The sequence below is a fragment of the Polyodon spathula genome, chromosome 1 (assembly GCF_017654505.1).
Source record: "Polyodon spathula isolate WHYD16114869_AA chromosome 1, ASM1765450v1, whole genome shotgun sequence".
Lineage (NCBI taxonomy): Eukaryota > Metazoa > Chordata > Actinopteri > Acipenseriformes > Polyodontidae > Polyodon > Polyodon spathula.
This window is the reverse complement of record NC_054534.1, coordinates 30,574,684-30,594,946: the sequence shown is the minus strand read 5'-3', so window position 1 is coordinate 30,594,946 and position 20,263 is coordinate 30,574,684. Positions and strand designations below refer to the sequence as shown.

General features: G+C 38.1%; 1 protein-coding gene across 3 annotated transcripts in view; it reads right to left on the bottom strand.

Annotated features, from left to right (window-relative positions):
- Window positions 1–342: 342 nt before the first annotated feature.
- LOC121317121 (growth hormone receptor-like) overlaps window positions 343–20,263 on the bottom strand; it is a 58,448-nt gene continuing 38,527 nt past the window's right edge. For 2 of the 3 annotated variants that reach the window (XM_041252741.1, XM_041252750.1), the window contains exons 3-9: window positions 9,345–9,474; window positions 8,305–8,468; window positions 7,733–7,911; window positions 5,501–5,654; window positions 5,150–5,240; window positions 3,391–3,460; window positions 343–2,964 (exon numbers count right to left, since the gene is read on the bottom strand). In XM_041252741.1, coding sequence (XP_041108675.1) covers window positions 2,137–2,964; window positions 3,391–3,460; window positions 5,150–5,240; window positions 5,501–5,654; window positions 7,733–7,911; window positions 8,305–8,468; window positions 9,345–9,474 — 1,616 coding nt within the window. In that variant the 3' untranslated portion in view covers window positions 343–2,136. The remainder of the gene's footprint in view (window positions 2,965–3,390; window positions 3,461–5,149; window positions 5,241–5,500; window positions 5,655–7,732; window positions 7,912–8,304; window positions 8,469–9,344; window positions 9,475–20,263) is intronic. The other variant, XM_041252759.1, reaches the window with a different exon arrangement.

Here is a 20,263-nt window from a genome sequence, read left to right as displayed (position 1 = left end):
CTGCAGAGTCACTTACAACAATATCTCACCCAAAAGACGGAGCACAAGGAGGTTAAGTGACTTGCTCAGCGTCACACAATGAGTCAGTGGCTGAGATGGGATTTGAACTGGGAACCTCTTGGTTTCTTTAACCACTGGTCCACACAGCCTCTTATCACATAACATCTATTTAAAAGGTAGCAAAATTGTATCTGTTATAGAATCTGGACAATGTCTGAAATATAAAAGGATTATGATTATATAAGGATTCCCCACAGCTTATCATATCTTCACAAATATTAAGATCAAGTGCAGACTGCTTTTGGTTTCTCTGTTATACAAATCCCCCCCCCCCCCCCCCCCACCCCCAAAAAAATAAATAAATAAATAAATCACTGAAACAAACCGGATACCAGAGGCCAAATACGTGTACTTCAATACAGACCACATTTCTAATGAACAGCTTTCCCATGGGCTCTTTGTTTGTTGCATATTTTAGTTTCCTTAAGGCAGACATAGTAAAGTGTTTTTTTTTTTTTTTTTTTTAAATGCAAAACTGTAATATGGTAGTAAGGCAAGTTTACACCATTATACGTCCAAAAAAAAATGGCTAAACCCTATTCCAAGCAAATTCTTGTGTCTGGAGATGAACAGTATGCCAGCAGAGGAGCTAAAATTATGGAATCTATATGCATAACATGTACAATAAAAACATGCACTCCTGTACTGTAAATGTATATTTTAGGATTCGACATTTATGGGGAAAGAAATTACTAGGTTTTTATTTTTATTTTTTTATTTACACATCCCAAGTTGAGAAGCACAAAAAACTAGTGCTCTTAACAACAACAGCGTCCTGTTCATCAGTTTAGTTGGCCTGCCTCAGGCACTGTTCAAACCAGAAGACTATTTTAAAACATGACTAGGCAAAGGCAGGCATGCAGCTACTGACACCAACAATAAGGCATGAAACCTACAAGCAGATGAGAGCTTGAAGTATATCTATCATTGCTTCTGTAAATCAAGGTCAGTACATTAGGTCTATAAACAAAAATGCTATCTTTCTTCCTTAAATTAAGGATCTGGTACCATTTTGTTCACAAATGAACCCCTGGTAGATCATAGACAAGACAGGCGCCTTTAATCTCCAAAAAAAAAAAAAAAAAACATTATCAAGAATACTACAAGTTGTTTACATTAGTCATTTCATCTTAACTCAATTGAGGTTTGTTCAGCTCTAATCCATCCCACCCTACTCACTAGTTTTCCCACCTCGTCCTCATCACCACATTGATTTCCCAGCCACCCTATTGCAGCATAGTGTTCTACCCCTCCCCGGAACTCAAACCTCTTCTCCCACCCTCACCTCACCCCTCCCCAGGTTACATACCTTCCTTAAATAAAAAAACAAAATAAAAAATTTACACCCTGAGATCTAATATCAAACTTACAAGAGAGTACTGCAATGCACAACCAAAAACCAGTGGGGCTCTTTGAGTCAACTGCAATATTACATTACTAAAAAAACCTCAAAACACGTGTTTCTATTTAGATCTGTTTGATATGTCTGAACTCTTGAAAGAGTACATTTACAACACCCACCCCTCTGACCCAACCCAATAGTTTTTTCTTTATTTTCATCTTCAAAAGATGTCCATTAAAATAAAACAGGTACCCTTACAAAATTAAGTGTCTGATATTTTGCCAATAATTCACTTTGCCAACAACTTACTATTAACCACTACTGTTTGCAAACGGTTTTCCACAAACCTCTACCAAAAAGTGCAGGAGTAAAAGGCTTTGCACTGGAAATTGCATTGTTTTTATTTCCCCCTTAAGAGGAATCTAATTACTATATTCATGCTCTTGAGAGGTAACAAGTATGTACAGAATAATTGTTGATATATATTTTAAAAAATGTTAAATCATTTTAAGAATCATATGGCTCATTGACCTCTGAATGAGAGCTATTTCATTTAAAGATAGTGTCACATTTAAGGCTGGTAAATAACAAACCAAGCAGTTAAACCTAGTAAAACCCTATTTGTTTTATTTATTGGCTACTGCTTAGTAAGCTTGAAGTTAGTGTTAGTCTCCTGCATGTTTTGGTTTACAGCAAAAAAGTTAATAGCAAACTTGCGTCTGGTTTTGAAACACTTAGGGCATAATGCTGTTCAACTGCTCTGGGGTAAGATATCCAGCTGGCATAGGAGTGCCCTTGGTGGGCAATGTTGAGGGATTCAGAAGCAGGCTATGCTGGGAATCTACTGCTTGCACAGTGGTGTAGTCTGAGACTGGTGGAACCGAGCTGGCTGGGGCTTCACTCACAGTGTAGGGGCTCACTGTAATCTTTGGCTCGTTCCCACTAAGGGAAGGTGTGGCATTTATGTTTTTCGCATCCATCTCTGAGGTGTAGGCACAGTCTGTGGTCATGAGAAGTTGGCACTTTTGGGTTTTGGGGGAGCCGTGTGCTTCTGCGTTTTTTTCAATTTTGCTTTGCTGGCCGGGCGATAGCAGAACCCCCCCTGCTGGAGTGATGTTGCTCACCTGGGCATAGAAATCCAGGTTTACCCAACTCTGATTGCTCAGCTGGGACTGAACCTGGGGATGACTTCTTGCTCCTTCAGCAGTGGCTCCAGGGTGGCTCCTGCCAGGTGGCCTGGGATCCGTGGTATGCGAATGGGCAGAGTCTAGGAGGCTTGCCTTCTCTTCTCTGGCTTCGGCCTGGCTTCGGTTGAGCGTGTCAGAGTCAGGGAGTTCCGGCTCGTAACAGCTTTCGCGTCCGGAGTTGTCCTTGATGTTCAGGCAGTTGCTTTTCACGTTCTCTGAGCCAAGCAGTTTGTGAGTGTCAGAGTGTTTGGACCTCCCATCTAAGCCGTCAATATCCAGCTCGATGAACTCCACCCACAGGTCATCAGTGTAGAGTTCAGGCTTAAAGGTGTGATGGCTGCTGAGAATAGAGTTCAACTCATCCAGTTTGCCTTTCTGTATATTTACAAAAACATTTAAAGAGGTTTTAATAGACAATTGTTGCAACTGAAACGCTTATATGCACTAGATGTTGTGTGATATATTGAGTACATCTAACTCTTGGGCAGATGCTAACATACAAACAATCTAGCGGGATGGATATGGGGTCTATATCATTGGCTGTGCCGCAGGTGAAATTCTTTACATAAAGATAAAAAAACAATTGCTGATCTGGAAGGACAATGATCCAATAATTTTTCCAAATATTTTGCAGAAAAGATCTTAAGCTAAACATGGGAACAAAACAATCAAAGAGAATAAACAGTTACTTGCAGGTGAAGTTACAACTTTTTTGTAGCAAGCAGGACATAGAAATGGTCTAAATTAGCACTGCATTTTATTATGAATTATTATATATTAGTGTTCTGACTGTAACATTACCTTCAGCAGTTCTGAGTCAATTCCCATAATTTTTGGGACTGGTACAGGTGGCAGGAAATACACCATCAACCTTGGAAACATAAATGTGGAGATTATTAGATGTCACTGAAGTCAAGGTAAAAGCCATAAATTAAATATTCCTGAGGGTTGTATTACAGTCACAGAATGTGGATTGGCTGTCTTAAACTGATTGTTAATCTTCATAACTACAATCTGTCCAACTCAGATACTGCAGTTTAACCATAAAAGGAAAGCAATGTGAAGATGCAGCACAATTATTATACTGGGCCATGCCAGGAACATGAAATGCCTGGGCCTCAACATTCCTCAGTGAAGCACATTACTTGTTACTAACTCTACATATAAGGAATACTTCATACCCTCTCAATTAGCATGATATATACTGTATTTTGCATCTGTTTATTATCCCATTATGTGTTCTTAATGCTTTATTACTGCTTCTGTACTCATGAACATTTGACCTATCACCAGCATATTTGGCCTTGTAGCAGGGGGAGATCTGTGCTGACTCTGTTGGCATGTTCATAGTGCTGCAGGAAGAGGGCAGCAGTCGTCCAATAACCGCCTGTGAGTCATGGCAGTGACACGTGGAGGTGGGAAAGGGGGTGTTTGGACTTTCCCTCTCTTGGTGGGTCTTGGGGAGATTGTTAGTCCTATAAGATAATGCTGTTTCCTCAGGTCTGCCCTTTTAGACGCGCTGTATGTGCGGAAGCGCTGGTCGAGGACCGAGAACCAGCTGGGAGAAAGACCCCACCCCAAAAGCAAGACAGTGACAGTGGGGAACCCATTGGGCAGACCCCCGAAATATTGTTTAGAGCAGATAGGGAGCCGATAGTGTAGGTCGGTGATCCGGGTCGTACGGGTAGTGACGACTGGGATAATGCTGCCAAGTGCAGCACCTTTTATTTGTAGTTTTATTACTGTTTTATTTTCTTTTTCCTTTCGCTTTCTGTTTTCATTATTATTTTGAGCACCTGCGAGTGCGTCTGTAGTTAATTGATTTACCAGCTTTGGTATTCCTGTGGTGCTGTCTATCATCGTTGATAGACAGCCCACGGGCAACAGTGCCCTCTGCGGGTAAAAAGAGTGTACTTGCAGAAATAAAACTGGGCACCGGTGTGGTGTTTCAAATACATCTGTTCTGTCTCCCGTGCAAGTGAATTACCCACCACCCTTCCACAGGCCTCTTTCGGGCAGTCACTTTTTTAAGGGGGATTACCTATGCAAACCCCTTGTGGTCATTTTTTACACTGGCCTCGTTACAGGAAATCCACCTTGCTCAGGCTTATTCAGAGACTGCCCCAAAGGTAAAATATACGGGGTGGGGGGGGTTTATTAAACATGCCAAATATCCATCCATTGTAGAAATAGTAACAATGTTGCATGATAATCACCAAACGGGTAATTGGATGATGGCTCAATCCTCAATAGGATATAGTTACCCATTACCAAGGGTGCAAGCATTCTTTAAAGTGCAGTGTGAATCCTGTAGGAAATACTGTACATTTTATGAAAGGTCACTGAACTTACCGAAAGAATTAAAAATCCTTAGCATAATACTGCATTGGACAATAGAGAAAGTGTAGAGGGGGTGTTTGATCTTAATTTGCAATAATAACAGAATTCAGGAAGAGGGTAATCAGCCTTGGGGTTAGCTCATGTTTAAAGCGGTTGAAAAAACCGGAGGCTTTAAGTAAAGAATGAATGGATAATTATTAAATTGAATGATTATATTTACCTCTGTTGTTGGGAGAAAATAATGAACATTAGGACTATAATCACTCCCACTGCTCCAATGATTAAGACCATTGTAAATGGAAACAGGGCTTCTGAAAAAAAACAAGGATATACCTATAAAGTGACTAATGCTGGTACATACAAAAGCACGGACTACTCCACAAATAAAGAATGAATTTGTCTCGGACAACACAACTTAATACAAGCTGGGTCCTTCTTATAAACATCTGCAAGAGAAAAAGGCGGACAAGAGGACATGAAGTGACTTGCCTCAAATGGATTTAAAACTGAAATATTTAACAAAGACCCAGGCACAACTAATCTTTCTAAATATTCATAGGATTAGTCTCACCTTTGGTAGGCACCTTAGGAATGTACACATAAAGACGGTCGCTGAATTCACTGAATTTTTCAGAAACAGCCTGTTTGCACCGCACCCTGATTTCATACTCCATGCCAGTCTTCAGCCCATAAACAGACTGGTAGCATGCTCTCTCAATTTCCAGCTGGGGATTAGAGGAAGCATTACAAAGATCAGGTTCATGCTTGTATTACTCAAATACACAGGTCATTCTGAGATGATTATATAATATTACTAAAACATGTAAAACATACATCATCGAGGTTCTCTTTCTACTGTGTTTTTTGTTTTATGCAGGAATGCTAATAAAATCACACTCAGCTGGAAAAACAGCAGAGGGATTAATAACAAGAGCGGCAGCATTTAATCCTGTGCTTTTCAGATTATTAAAATGGACTTGAGTTATAATGTTATTTTAACTCTTTCAAAACTAAGTGAGTTAGCACCTGTAAGATAAACTTTAAATTAAATTAAATTAAATTAGTAGACAAAAACACTGTTTACACACATTTATATGGTCTGCTGTTCTGAGTGTGATTAATTTACAGGTAATGCAATAGCAGTGTGTTGTTCTGAGTGGAGTTATATGACAGGTAATGCAATAGCAGTGTGTTGTTCTGAGTGGAGTTATATTACAGGTAATGCAATAGCAGTGTGTTGTTCTGAGTGGAGTTATATTACAGGTAATGCAATAGCAGTGTGTTGTTCTGAGTGGAGTTATATTACAGGTAAAGCAATAGTAGTGTGTTGTTCTGAGTGGAGTTATATTACACATAATGCAATGGCAGTGTTCTGTTCTGAGTGGAGTTATATTACAGGTAATGCAATAGCAGTGTGTTGTTCTGAGTGGAGTTATATTACAGGTAATGCAATAGCAGTGTGTTGTTCTGAGTGGAGTTATATTACAGGTAATACAATAGCAGTGTTCTGTTCTGAGTGAAGTTATATTACAGGTAAAGCAATAGCAGTGTGTTGTTCTGAGTGGAGTTATATTACAGGTAATGCAATAGCAGTGTGTTGTTCTGAGTGGAGTTATATTACAGGTAATGCAATAGCAGTGTGTTGTTCTGAGTGGAGTTATATTACAGGTAATGCAATAGTGGTGTGTTGTTCTGAGTGGAGTTATATTACACATAATGCAATGGCAGTGTTCTGTTCTGAGTGGAGTTATATTACAGGTAATGCAATAGCAGTGTGTTGTTCTGAGTGGAGTTATATTACAGGTAATGCAATAGCAGTGTTCTGTTCTGAGTGAAGTTATATTACAAGTAATGCAATAGCAGTGTGTTGTTCTGAGTGGAGTTATATTACACATAATGCAATAGCAGTGTTCTGTTCTGAGTGGAGTTATATTACAGGTAATGCAACAGCAGTGTGTTGTTCTGAGTGGAGTTATATCACAGGTAATGCAATAGCAGTGTGTTGTTCTGAGTGGAGTTATATTACAGGTAATGCAATAGCAGTGTTCTGTTCTGAGTGGAGTTATATTACAGGTAATGCAATAGCAGTGTGTTGTTCTGAGTGGAGTTATATTACAGGTAATACAATAGCAGTGTTCTGTTCTGAGTGGAGTTATATTACAGGTAATGCAATAGTGGTGTGTTGTTCTGAGTGGAGTTATATCACAGGTAATGCAATAGCAGTGTGTTGTTCTGAGTGGAGTTATACTACAGGTAATACAATAGCAGTGTTCTGAGTGGAGTTATATTACAGGTAATGCAATAGCAGTGTGTTGTTCTGAGTGGAGTTATATGACAGGTAATGCAATACAGTGTGGTGTTCTGAGTGGAGTTATATTACAGGTAATGCAATAGTGGTGTGTTCTGAGTGGAGTTAGACTGCCTTGGTCTGCAGTGTTAAGGGTTAGGAGGCTGCGTGGTCTAGTGGTTAAAGAAAAGGGCTTGTAACCAGGAGGTCCCCAGTTCAAAGGAATTTCTGGTTTATTGTGTGACCCTGAGCAAGTCGCTTAACCTCCTTGTGCTCCGTCTTTTGGGTGAGATGTTGTTGTAAGGGACTCTGCAGCTGATGCATAGTTCACACACCCTAGTCTCCTTAAGTTGCCTTGGACAAAGGTGTCTGCTAAATAAACAAATAATAATGACAGTTTGAGGACTCAATCTTCTAATGTTTTATGAATTAAAAAGCTATGAAAGGAAAAATGCATTATTATGCATAGTTCCAATGTACTTAATACTGTAAATTCCTCTCGTCACGTCAGCTCACCGGCTTCCAATCAGACATGTTGATAGCTCTGTATTGTGGCTCATAAACTAGACTTATCCAGCCTTTCTTGACATCTGCTGAAGGAGGGGGCTCCCACTGTATCAGGATATCAAAGTGTTGCCCCGTCTGGCTAATATTCAGTAGCGTCCAGTTCAGACCAACAGGGGGGTCAGGGACCACTGAACAATACAAAAAGGTCAACAGTACATTTACCTCCTTTATCAGATCAGCTTGGACACTACAAAAATAGTACAAACTAAAATTTTACTTTTTCAATTTACACATTAAAACTACGCTCAATAACATCTAACACCCAAATAATATATGTATACATGTTGCCAAAAAATTATTAAAAATGTATTATTAAACCTTCAACTACTATAACCTGGCAAGTTTGATATACCTGCTTGAATCAATTGGACAGTGTTATTAAGGCATTATGGTGATCCACTTGAGTTTTATTTCAGAATTTATGATTGGCTGTTTGAAAGTGCAGCTAATAATTATAAACAAAAATGAGTTGTCTGGCTGAGCCAAACTCGTGATTTTATACCTGACAAATATGTATGTACCTATTTCATCCACAGTGAAGCACATCTGATGATATACAAGGTCCTGGATTTGTGATCTTAGCTGGACACAGTATGGAATCCAAATAGATGTGTAGGTACTATTAAAATAACAGTGATTTTCACCAGCTGTGATGTAGTCTGGGCACTCCCTCCAAACATCTCTACTGTTCGAATACAAACAAACAAACAAACAAAAAACATTCAAGATTGGTCAAAATGTAAAAATACAGACACACACACACAAACAAAAAGGTACACTTGTGTTTTATATATGTATTCATAGTTTGAGCTCTGATGTTCCTCATTTGAACGCTGACAAGCCTATGAATGCGTTAAGTGGAGAGAGCTTCGAACCGATAGATAAATCTAAATTTTGCTAGTTAAAACGTATCAAATCTGTGATTACTTTAATGCAACGTTAGAATTAGTGTACCCAAACCAAGTGGCCGTACGTCTTATTAATTAAAAGTAACCTCTTTCCTTCCTGGTTACCTGACTTATGGCAAGAAAATACATCCGTTCTCAGTTTTTACAAAAATGTAAAAATGTACCGTACTGTACTTTATACAACTCGACTGCATTGACAATGTTGAATTGGAACTTTATTGAGAGAATCGTAGAATACAGTTGTGTCACATGACATCGATAGGGCAACCATATTAGGTCAGAGGCCAATCTCATTTATCAGCAGCACATTTAGCACAAATAATTTAAATAACCCTGCAAATGTGAAGTCACTCTGTCAAATAGTTATTGAGATACTGGGTTTTGACACTGGTGATGACATCTGCTGCAACAGGAAGGGCACGTCGTACGCTGAGCTTGCCGGGGAAAGTGACATTTTATAGGGGCTATGTTTGGATTCCCAAGAACAATCCAAGTGCAATCTTCACAAGCAGTGAATATGAAAAAATGCACCTGGTCATCAATCATTTAAATTGTGATATTTAAACAAAATCTAAATGGAAACAACAACATCTGGAAAAATCTGTTAATATTCACCAGAAACAAACAAAAAAAAAAACATTTGAATCCCTTACTTTTTCTGAAAGAAGACAGTCAGCGCACCAGGCCCTGTTAGATTCTGGAAATCCCCAGCACTCCACCAACAACTAAATGTCTCCTGTTCTGGGGAACGGCAGTCGACAAAGTAAGGACGCTTTGGCGGAACTAAAAAAAAAAAGAGACAGAAAGAGAGTGAGAGTGTCATTAGAAAATAGAAGCCTAAGTGTGCAGAATATTAAGGAAACAATAGTTAAAAAAAAAAAAAAAACTAATCACTGCCTAATTGTGTAACTGCAGTGCTGCTGTGCACAAATCCTGAATGTAATTGTGAAATAATTTCATACTAGTGCCCAAAATGTGAATTCACAAACACAACCCCAAAATAAATTACAAATAAATCCACACTGCTCTTGTACTTGTTTTATTGGACAATGGACTCACACTAAAGTCACTGAAATTTTGTGTTTGATAGATTGTGTCAATATTGAGTTAGTAATGCTGTGTTCACCAAGACTGTCTCATGAGCAGTTAGACTGGATACAAACAGGAATAGTTTCCATTAAGATTTAAAAATTGCTTCTGAAACCTGACTAATATCCAACATTCAATCCAACAAACCCTATATAATGACCTTCATAATACTACACACTGGATAATATAAAACACCACAATGACATGCTTACAAAAAGCTTTTCACCACACAGTTACATTGTCTGCAGCAAAAGACAGGCGTAGTATAGAGCACCCTATGCCAGAATGTGTAGGCTTGGTGTTTCCATGGGGACTTAAAAGCAAACATTCCATGTTAAACTGTATAAAATAAAAAATTAAATTAAAAAAAAAAAAAAAAAAAAAAAAACTAATAATAAGGTGATTGAGTGAAACTATGATAATAATAATAAGGTGATTGAGTGAAAATAAATAACTTCAAAAGACTTTGAAATGTTACTTACCAATAAACCCATATTTAAATTGTATACTGTATTATTATTTTGGGTTTATACAATATAACACATCTCATTGTTCATCTTTATAAAGTTGGAAATACCATTCACTGTTTCCACTAATTACTTCTGCTAAATTAACCAGCTAAAATCTTATTCAAATATTTGACTTTACATACAAACTAACACACATTTGCAGTTTCTTTTAAAAACATACAAATCTCACTTTGGCAAATTTTGCTTCAAGTGAGCCACACGTTTTAAACGTGCATCATGCATGCACTTCTGACATATCGTTAAATCACGTAATCTCTGAAACATTGCAATTGAATTGCCTTTAATAAAAACAATAAGAAAGAAAGTTATAACTGATCTAGCAGCTTATACAATAATAAAGATTCGCTGCTGCTAATGGAGATATGGTGTTACAGGCTTGCCTGCTGTTAGAAATCAACAGCAGTAAGAGCAGATTGACACACAGCTTCTCTGGTTTCACATTGCTAAGAAGAGAGCCCCCAGTAGAGAGCAGTAGCTGTCAAGTACACAGTGCTAATGTTTTTTCCCACTGATCATGTTTACCGCTCACTCTTTCACTGTAACGTCACACGTGTACATAGTTAAAGTAACTGAAGCCACAGTTTCAAAAGTGCTGTCCTTCAGCCAAACATTGCAACACTTAAAGCAAAGTTGAAAGGAGCAAGTGACAGCAAGAGCCTATTTTTTTTCAATTTTTATTTACAGAATGTATTAAGTTTTAATCAGCAACATATGTGTAATTTTCCATTAATTACTGTTATTAATGGCAAGGTTTAAGTTGGAATTGGAGTCAAGGTTAGGGTAAGAAAACAAAACTACTGCTTAAAAGGAAATGTTACCAGAAAAACAGATTACAAATCTTCATATACTGGAAACCAGGGAAGGCCAAAGTTGCCCCTTCTACTCCTAGTTTTTGCTCCAACCCTGTTCTAAATTGTTTAATTGAACCAATTAAACTTCCATCCTGATCCTGAAGTAGTTATTTATAGTTTTATGTGTAAAACCTGGAGTGGAACGGCCCTCCAGGACATTGATTGGACATTGTAGGTGCATGTAGGAACTCTTCACAATTCACATTCAAAGCTGTTAAAGTCGGGAAGAAAACAACCTTTCTTTGCAATCACCTGTAACTAGCCAGTACACCATCACCACGATTTTGTAATACAGTAAATGACAGGGGCTCACAGAACAAAGATGAATACTGTTCAGTCCGCTGCAGGTTTATATGTAGTGCAAACCTTACTCTGGCTCAATACTCTGGCTCAAAAGCTGTTTGACCCCTTTGTGTTTTCTGATGCATATTGATGTCGCACAAGCTTCAGCGCACAATCCCTACTGATCACAACAGGGCCTAATTTATTTTATTCTTTAAAAAAAAAACCCAGTTAAGTACACAGCTATTTTTATGTAAACAAAATGTTTGCATGTCATTACGTAGAGTAAGAGTAGCAATCACTTCACATGCTTAGCATTTCCTTTGGGAAGTCAGGTTTTAGTAGAAATGTTATTATGATTTTTTTTCTGCTTACCCAGTAATGCTAATTGAGCAAGTCTCAGTTTCTCAATAGGAGATGATCAGACATAGCTGAAAAACTATTCATTTATCACCATTTTTTACTCTTTTTTTTCGGGCTGGCTTTTATTTTGGTCTGAACGGAAACTGGAATATACTGCTTACTGATTGGATTAAGTTGTTACAATAAATGTTAACTACAAAAGTAAACTGTCTATTGACTTTCTTTTCTGTTCACGTTTCAGTGGAGAAAAAGTCCATTTCATAATGTTGTTGTTTTCTCAGTTGGTTTTCATGGAGCCAATGTCTTTGTGGGTAGCACTGGGGTGCCAGTTCAGAAGCTGCTTTTTATTTCATCCAAAGCCAGGGATTTCTCCAGGCACAACGGTACACAGCATATCTATCCATGCCATGTGGGGCAGGCTGGCTACTTATACCTCCTGGTAAGAAGGACACCCTTCTGCCAAGCACCTGGGGAGCAGGTGAATCCTCAAAGCAGCAGGAGGGCATTTAAAAGTTGTAATACAGTATGTTGTAACATGGAAGTATGGAAAACATATGCAGACACCCCGATTAATTCTTTCTCTGGGGCTAAGTCTTTTCTAACACTTGGCTCATTTTACCACCAAAGAAAACAGACTCAAACTCCCTCGACTGTGGTGTTTCCTTAGAATCAGATAAACGCTCTTATTCTTGGATAACCAACAGCAGTGCAGTTTAACTATACAAAAGGGCATGTATTTAAAATAACTGTGGCACTTCATATTTTAACGGTAGTTTAGCTGCAGGAGACCTTTCTTGGGAATGCAAATTAATTCTAAGTAATGTGCATCTTCAGTGGCTGATTACCTCCACTCCACAGTGATTTGTTCCCTATGAAATCTGTTTCCTTTGCTGCTAACATGGGCACACAGGAATCAATCTCTCCTGCTGTGCCTCAGTTCTTCCCAACAGAAAGAAACAGCAAGATCAATGGCAGCATTCAAATCCATTTGTTTACTCGCTGAGTCACTCAGCACATTTACCTATCCAGAAGCAGGAGGCTTGGTCTGAGAGACAATGAAGCAGGAGATGAAAGATGAAAAGTAAAGCTCCTGCAGAGCAATATAAAGCAACACTGTGACAGACATTCCTAGGTTATGCGACAATTATGCGACACACAATGCGACAAGGAAGTCTGCAGATATATGTATAGCAATGGCCAAAAGTTTTGCATCACCTAGAATTTTAGGACTGAGACATAATTAAAGAAAAAAATTTATAGATAGATAATTTATTTAACATCATGTAATCAAAGAAACTACAAAGTGATATTGCAAAAGTCTACCGGAAGCCATAATGGTAGTACACTATTTCATGTTAGATTTTGAAATGTCACAGTTTTCAATTTGTCAGTTTTTCATTTAAGTATATGGAAACCTATAAAGCGGTATGTGATACAATATGTTAACACAACACTGTCTAGCAGGTTTCATTCGACTTTACGAAGCAAAATGAGTTCATTCTACAGGTTGATGTAAAACATTTGGCCATAGCTGTATGGTGCGCTCTGTAATACATGGCACAATAGAAAGACTTCTTGAATTTTATATCATTAGTGTTTTAAAAATAGAACAGCGGGCAACAGATATGTGCCTGGCTTTGCTAACCAGAGAACTACTGTAGGGGATTTCTCTTTTGCAACACCTCGACATACTCAGCTTTCTGATCTACGGATCAGGTTTCCAAGCCTGCAGACCACTGCTCAAGGCTGGGACTTCCTTCAAAACCTGCACAATAGCAAGGGGTAACCTCTCCCCTAAAACAAGTTTTATATAGACCAGGACTCTCAACATCATGTTTAGATCCTCTACCATGACTTAATACCAGTGTGAACCAACGAAAGCACTCGTACACTGAAGTACATACTTGTCAGCAATCTGCAGGGAAGACCAGCATTGAGTTTATGGGTTTGAAACTCCCTTATAGGTAACTAAGAGCTCCAGACATTGTTTTCAGTGTGATTCTGGGCATCCAGGCAGTATAATCACCAGCTACACCAGTCCTACAATAGTTAAAGTTCACAAATCGAACATAGTGTATATATACAGTCATAATGACAAAATCTAATTGAATGCATTTTAGCAAATCACAATAATTTCTTTATCATAGAGAAAATACCAGACATGTGTTGCAAGTATCATTGTGTATCTTATCAAAATCTTTGTATTGTACACACAGCTACAGAATAAATATAAATACAATTCATGTTTATAATGTAGAATTATTGGTTGTGTACAATATCTTGGCAGAATAGCGTCTATCTAGCACATACTCTATATATATATATATATATATATATATATATATATATATATATATAATATATATTATATATATTAAGCATATGATTCGTATGAGAATTTGAGTCCCTCTAGACATTCAAGAAGGACATAAAGATGTTTCGGACTCCTGTATGTAAATTGTTCGTGCACTGGGCTTGCAACGTATCCAGATGACTTTTTAATAATCAAGAAAAAACAGAGATGGAGTCTCGAGACCCAGTTATAAGATGTATTCTAATTAAGTTACTTTATTAAAACAGTTGCTCCTAGAAATGGTAATATTATTTTACTCCACTGATAAATCTTTTAAATTTTGAATGGAAGGTCCAGTCATTTATGTCTAAATACAGGCTACTGTTAACATATTAGAATGGTATAGTGTTACAGTGACTGAACTAAGTCTGACCTTCTTCACTGTTCATACAAAATTCAGTCAAAGCAGGTTTTTAAGACAACCTTTGCTTTTTGCCAATTTTAGGGTTGATTAATATGAAACACTATCGTAAGCATTTTTCAATACTCAAACCAATATCCAACTTAACGTATTAACACGTCCTATGCTTTCCATTCCCATCTCTTCCTGCCAGGTTCTAATTTATTTTTGTTATATATAGAAAATGATTATTTGTAAGATAAAATCCTATCTTCTGTTATCCGAAAGGTATTTCTGTTCATTAATATTAATGAGATTGCTCATTATAAAGAGGATCTTGGCTTTTAAATTGCTGACCATCAAAAATCCCTGCTTCATCGGCCAAAACCAATGAGTCATTTTCAACATTGCCTGTACTACAAGCAGGTGAGAATCAAGGTTACAACATTAGTTTGTATTCCTTTAGTAAGTTTACTGTTAGAGTTACAGTTTATACTATTTTTTTATTTTATTGTCTTGATCCTTTTAAATACAACATTCTAATAGCTGTATTATTGTAATCTAAATAAAAGATTTACTTCTAACTCAGGGGCTCGTTTTATATCAAGTCTTAATACTTTTTTTCCAATAAGATACATGACTGCCCAGTCATTTAAACTATACATTGGTTTAGCTCCCAGAAATATAGCCGCAGTTCTAAGACTTTAAATTGTTGATTAATATTATTCTGTTTTCATCACTTTAGAATACTTGCTTTTAAATCAGAGACTTGCCTTTAAAACGGACTCACTCCTTTCTTTAAATAAGAGGCTTGACTATAAGTCTGCTCTTTTACCCGGTTACCCTCTACACTCATTTTGTAAGTCTTTTCAGTTTTTCCATTACAAGATTTTATTTTCTACTTTAAACATCTACACTAACATCTACACTATGTATATACAGTGCCTTGCAAAAGTATTCAGACCCCTGACCAATTCTCTCATATTACCGAATTACAAATGGTACATTGAAATTTCGTTCTGTTTGATATTTTATTTTTAAACACGGAAACTCATAATATATTATTGTAAAGTGACATTGGTTTTATGTTGGGAAATATTTTTAAGAAAAATAAAAACTGAAATATCTTGCTTGCATAAGTATTCAACCCCTGTGCTGTGGAAGCTCCCAGTTTGCACCGATGAAAGAAACTGCCCTAACAAGGACACAATTACCTTACCATTGGTCTCCACCTGTGAACCATTAAAGTTGCTGTCATATTTTCTGGATAAAAACCCCACTGTTGAAGGATCATTGGTAAGGCTGTGAATCTGAAGGAAAATGAAGACCAAAGAGCATTCTACAGAAGTTAGAGATAAAGTAATACAAATGCATAGATTAGGGAAAGGGTACAAAATAATATCCAAGTGTTTGGATATCCCAGTGAGCACAGTTGGATCAATAATCAGGAAGTGGAAGCTGCATCACACCACCCAGGCAATGCCAAGAAAAGGCCGTCCCTCAAAACTCAACGCTCAAACAAGAAGGAGACTTGTGAGAGAAGCCACAGAGAGGCCAACAATCACTTTGAAGGAGCTACAAAGTTCAGTGGCTGGGAGTGGAGTAATGGTGCACCAGTCAACCATATCAAGAGCTATGCATAACACTGGCCTGTATGGGAGGGTGGAAAGAAAGAAGCCATTATTCAAAAAGTACCATCTGAAAGCATGTCTGGAGTTTGCCAGAAAGCATGAGAGTGACCCAGCTGCGATGTGGGAAAAGGTTTTGTGGTCAGATGAGACCAAGATAGCGCTTTTTGGCCAAAACTCAAAGCGCTATGTGTGGCGCAAACCTAACACTGCCCATGCCTCAAGACACACCGCCCCTAAAGTGAAGTATGGTGGTAGCAGCATCATGCTGTGGGGATGCTTCTCATCAGCAGGGACTGGGCATCTTGTTACTGAAGGAAGAATGGATGGAGCAAAATACAGGAAAATACTGCAAGAGAATCTGCTTCAGTCCGCTAAAAAACTGAAGCTTGGGAGGAAATTCACCCTTCAGCAGGACAATGATCCCAAGCACAAGGCCGAAGCAACATTGGAGTGGCTCAAGAACAACAAGGTGAATGTCCTACAGTGGCCCAGTCAAAGTCCTGATCTCAATCCCATTGAGAATCTGTGGCACTATTTGAAAATTGCGGTCCACAAGCGTCGTCCAAACAACCTGAACAACCTGGAGCAAATCTGCCAAGAAGAATGGGCCAAAATCACTCTGACACAGTGTGCAAAGCTGGTACATACTTACCCCAAAAGACTTAAAGCTGTTATTGAAGGTGGCTCTACCAAATATTAATGTGTGGGGGTTGAATACTTATGCAAGCAAGATATTTCAGTTTTTTATTTTTCTTAAAAATATTTCCCAACATTGATTTTGAGTTTAAGTGTTTTAAAATAAAATACCGAACAGAACAAAATTTCAATGTACCATTTGTAATTAAGTAATATGAGAGAATTGGTCAGGGGTCTGAATACTTTTGCAAGGCACTGTATATTTATGTATATATAAAAGAGTTGCCTACTTCTGATAAGGGCCTGCCAAAAGCTGGTCAGCCCGCCCTTTCTCTGCATGCTTTTTCACAGACTGTACATAACAGCTACTTAATATTTTTTTACCAAGTATACAGGCCTATTTGAAACAGAGTACATACAATTTTACCATGATTATTGACTAAGAGTATATCATTTTATTTAAATCAATACATGTTAAGATAGATCATCCAATTCATGTCTAACAAATCAGCGCGTTCCCAGCAAGATTCGAACTCTGCGCCAGGCTCAGCTCGGCTTGGTTCTGCAAACTCCACAACAGGCCTTACACAGATCTGCTAATAATACTTTCTACTAGTTGCATATTTTTTAAAACACATTACAGTCATTACAATACTTGTTGCAGTTTCACAAATCTTCAGTTTGTTTCCCAAAGATCAACCTGCTTCCAGTAGCTGTGACAGACTTTAAAATCCTGATACCTACAAAAACTTAAATCTTTTTAGCTGGGCTCCCATTTCTACATTCTCATTCCCATCGTCAGTGGGCAAACACATTTTAACTGAATTTGAGTCCATCAAAGTACCGCACACCCTTGCAACCCAGGCATTCCATGCAAAAGGATCTAATGATTTATAGCACAAAAGAGACGTGCAAGAACCGTCTCTGACAACCTCATACATGTTTAATTTTTTAAATAAAAAGGGACATAATGATACAAATGTGTATATATTACACACACACACACACACACACACACACACACACACACACACACACACACACACACACACACACACACACACACACACACACACACACACACACACACACACACACACACACACACACACACACACACACACACACACACACACACACACACACACACACACACACACACACACACAAAGATTTAGATACAACCCCACTAGCAGAGGTCAGATACAGACAGTAACTACTGAAGAATGGTCATGCTCAAAAACTGCCACTTTAGATCTGTGTGTCAGATTTTTAAGTCCAACCTCTGAACAAACTTCACCTATTTAAAACGGGATAGTTGATTAGAATAGAACTGGGCTTCAAGCTACAAATGTTAATTTACTGAAAGACTGACAACTTGAATATAATTTAGTTCAGTATCCAAAAGAAAATAAAATACTTTAAGCAGAGCTGGGCATACATTGACCTTTACAAGTTAACAAAACAACAAAATCGGACAGTAATGGCCCCAGACAGGACTTGTACAGCAAACAAACCCACCCCTACCCAAATATTTCAATAAAAAAACATGAAACTACAGTGTTTGTTTCAATTTTCCAGTATAACTCTAAACACACACAGACAGCTATTGATTTTGTCTGTCACAGTGAAGAAAACCTGATGCAGCACAAACGCAGAACTGTATTGCTGCTTCTGCAATGGAAATTCAAACAGACCTATATGGCATTGTGCAGGTGAAAAGAGTATGTTTGCACAATATGTGCCAAGAATACAAAAAAAATACTGAAGGTACTGGGTTACTTGGAAACGTTAAAGTGTTTGTCATATCGTACATATTTGCTTTTTGCTTAAAAAAGAAAATTGCAAAACCCTTTGAAGCCCTTGTGCTTGTGTATTTTTCAAAGTGCAGCAGAGGGGCCCGCTGTGGTTGTACCACAATTACCTCCAATGACAAAAATGACTGTGATAAGAGAAGTCATAAAAACTTTGAATACCCCAACAAATCAACTAATTAACCCAGTTAAAATAATAGTTTTACTTAAATACTAAAAAAAGAAAGTCCACTTTCTAATGCATGTACACAGTATAGGTTACCGCAGTAATTCACCACAACAACTAATTCCTTAAAACGTTTATTTTTTTAAAGTTAAAAATTGTAAATGGACTGTGTTAACTCTGCGCACACTACCATTCCAGCACTGACTACAAACAGACAACAATGGGAAAAGTGGGTAGCACGCAGTGTGTTGGTCGACATGTGGATGTGAATGATGCAAGGCACACCCAGCAACAGCATCCCTGACATAGGCGGAGATATGCTGAAAGGGTGTACCGGCCTCGGCACACATATAAGGACCTCAGCAATGAGCAAATCGTGTCCAGGTATCGTCTCGACTCATCTATGCCACATGCTGCATGATGACCTGGCCAGAACAAACCTGCGCAGTCATGCCTTGTCTGAGCAATTGGTAGTGTCTGTCTGTATGGACCGGGACCTTCCAGAAGGTAGCAGGTGATACAGTGGGGATCACCCAGGCAGCCGTGTCCCGCCACCTTGACAGGTTCATAACCGCATTGCTGCGATGTGCAGAGGAACACATTAAATTCACCAGTACCAGAGCAAACAGTGAGGAGATAATGCAGGGTTTTTAATGGGGTTTTGACTGCACCCACATTGCTATCCGGGCACCTGTTCCAGTTGTCCTGTTCTATCAGGATTCCAGTTGTATTCGGAATAGTGGCAAATTTGAATAGCTATTCCATGCCATGTAAACAGGGTATTCCGAATGAATCCGTCCGTATTCTGGATACCAGTATTCCGAAAACGTGATACCGAATACCCATTTAGTATTAGGATACTATCAGAATACTAGCCCTTCTAGACACCTTATTCAGAAAACCATTTTTTTTCTAGACACACGAGTCATCGTTTTATAATCTATAATATATAAGACGACGGCTTGTGTGCCCAACAAAGCCTTTGCAAAGACTGTGCACAAATATATTAGTACTTGCATGACCCAAAACTGGTTGCCGACTATGCAATATCTTCCTATTTTTTTGTTTTTTAGTAGCTCAACAGTCAATACCAGGAGATTTTATATATATATATATATATATATATATATATATATATATATATATATATATATATTATATCTCATATATTAATCATTTTACATTTTATATAAATCGTATAATATACAATGATGAGTATTAAATCTTGTATTTGTATTGTACCTCAATGCTGCATGATATAGCGAGTCCAGTTTACCTAAAGTTGATGGTGATGCAAACCTATATACTGCATCACCATAGTCAATTTGCGGCAAAAACATACAAATTCGATAAGCCTCTGTGGCAGAGCAAAGCTCTGCCCTTTAAAATTGGCAGGGATGGGGTTAACTTCCCCTACCTGCCTGGGTTTATTATGTTCAGGTGGCTGGGGTTGATTAGTTGATTAGGTTGATTAACGATCAATCAGCGCCCAGCCACCTGATATAAAAGGAGGCCTC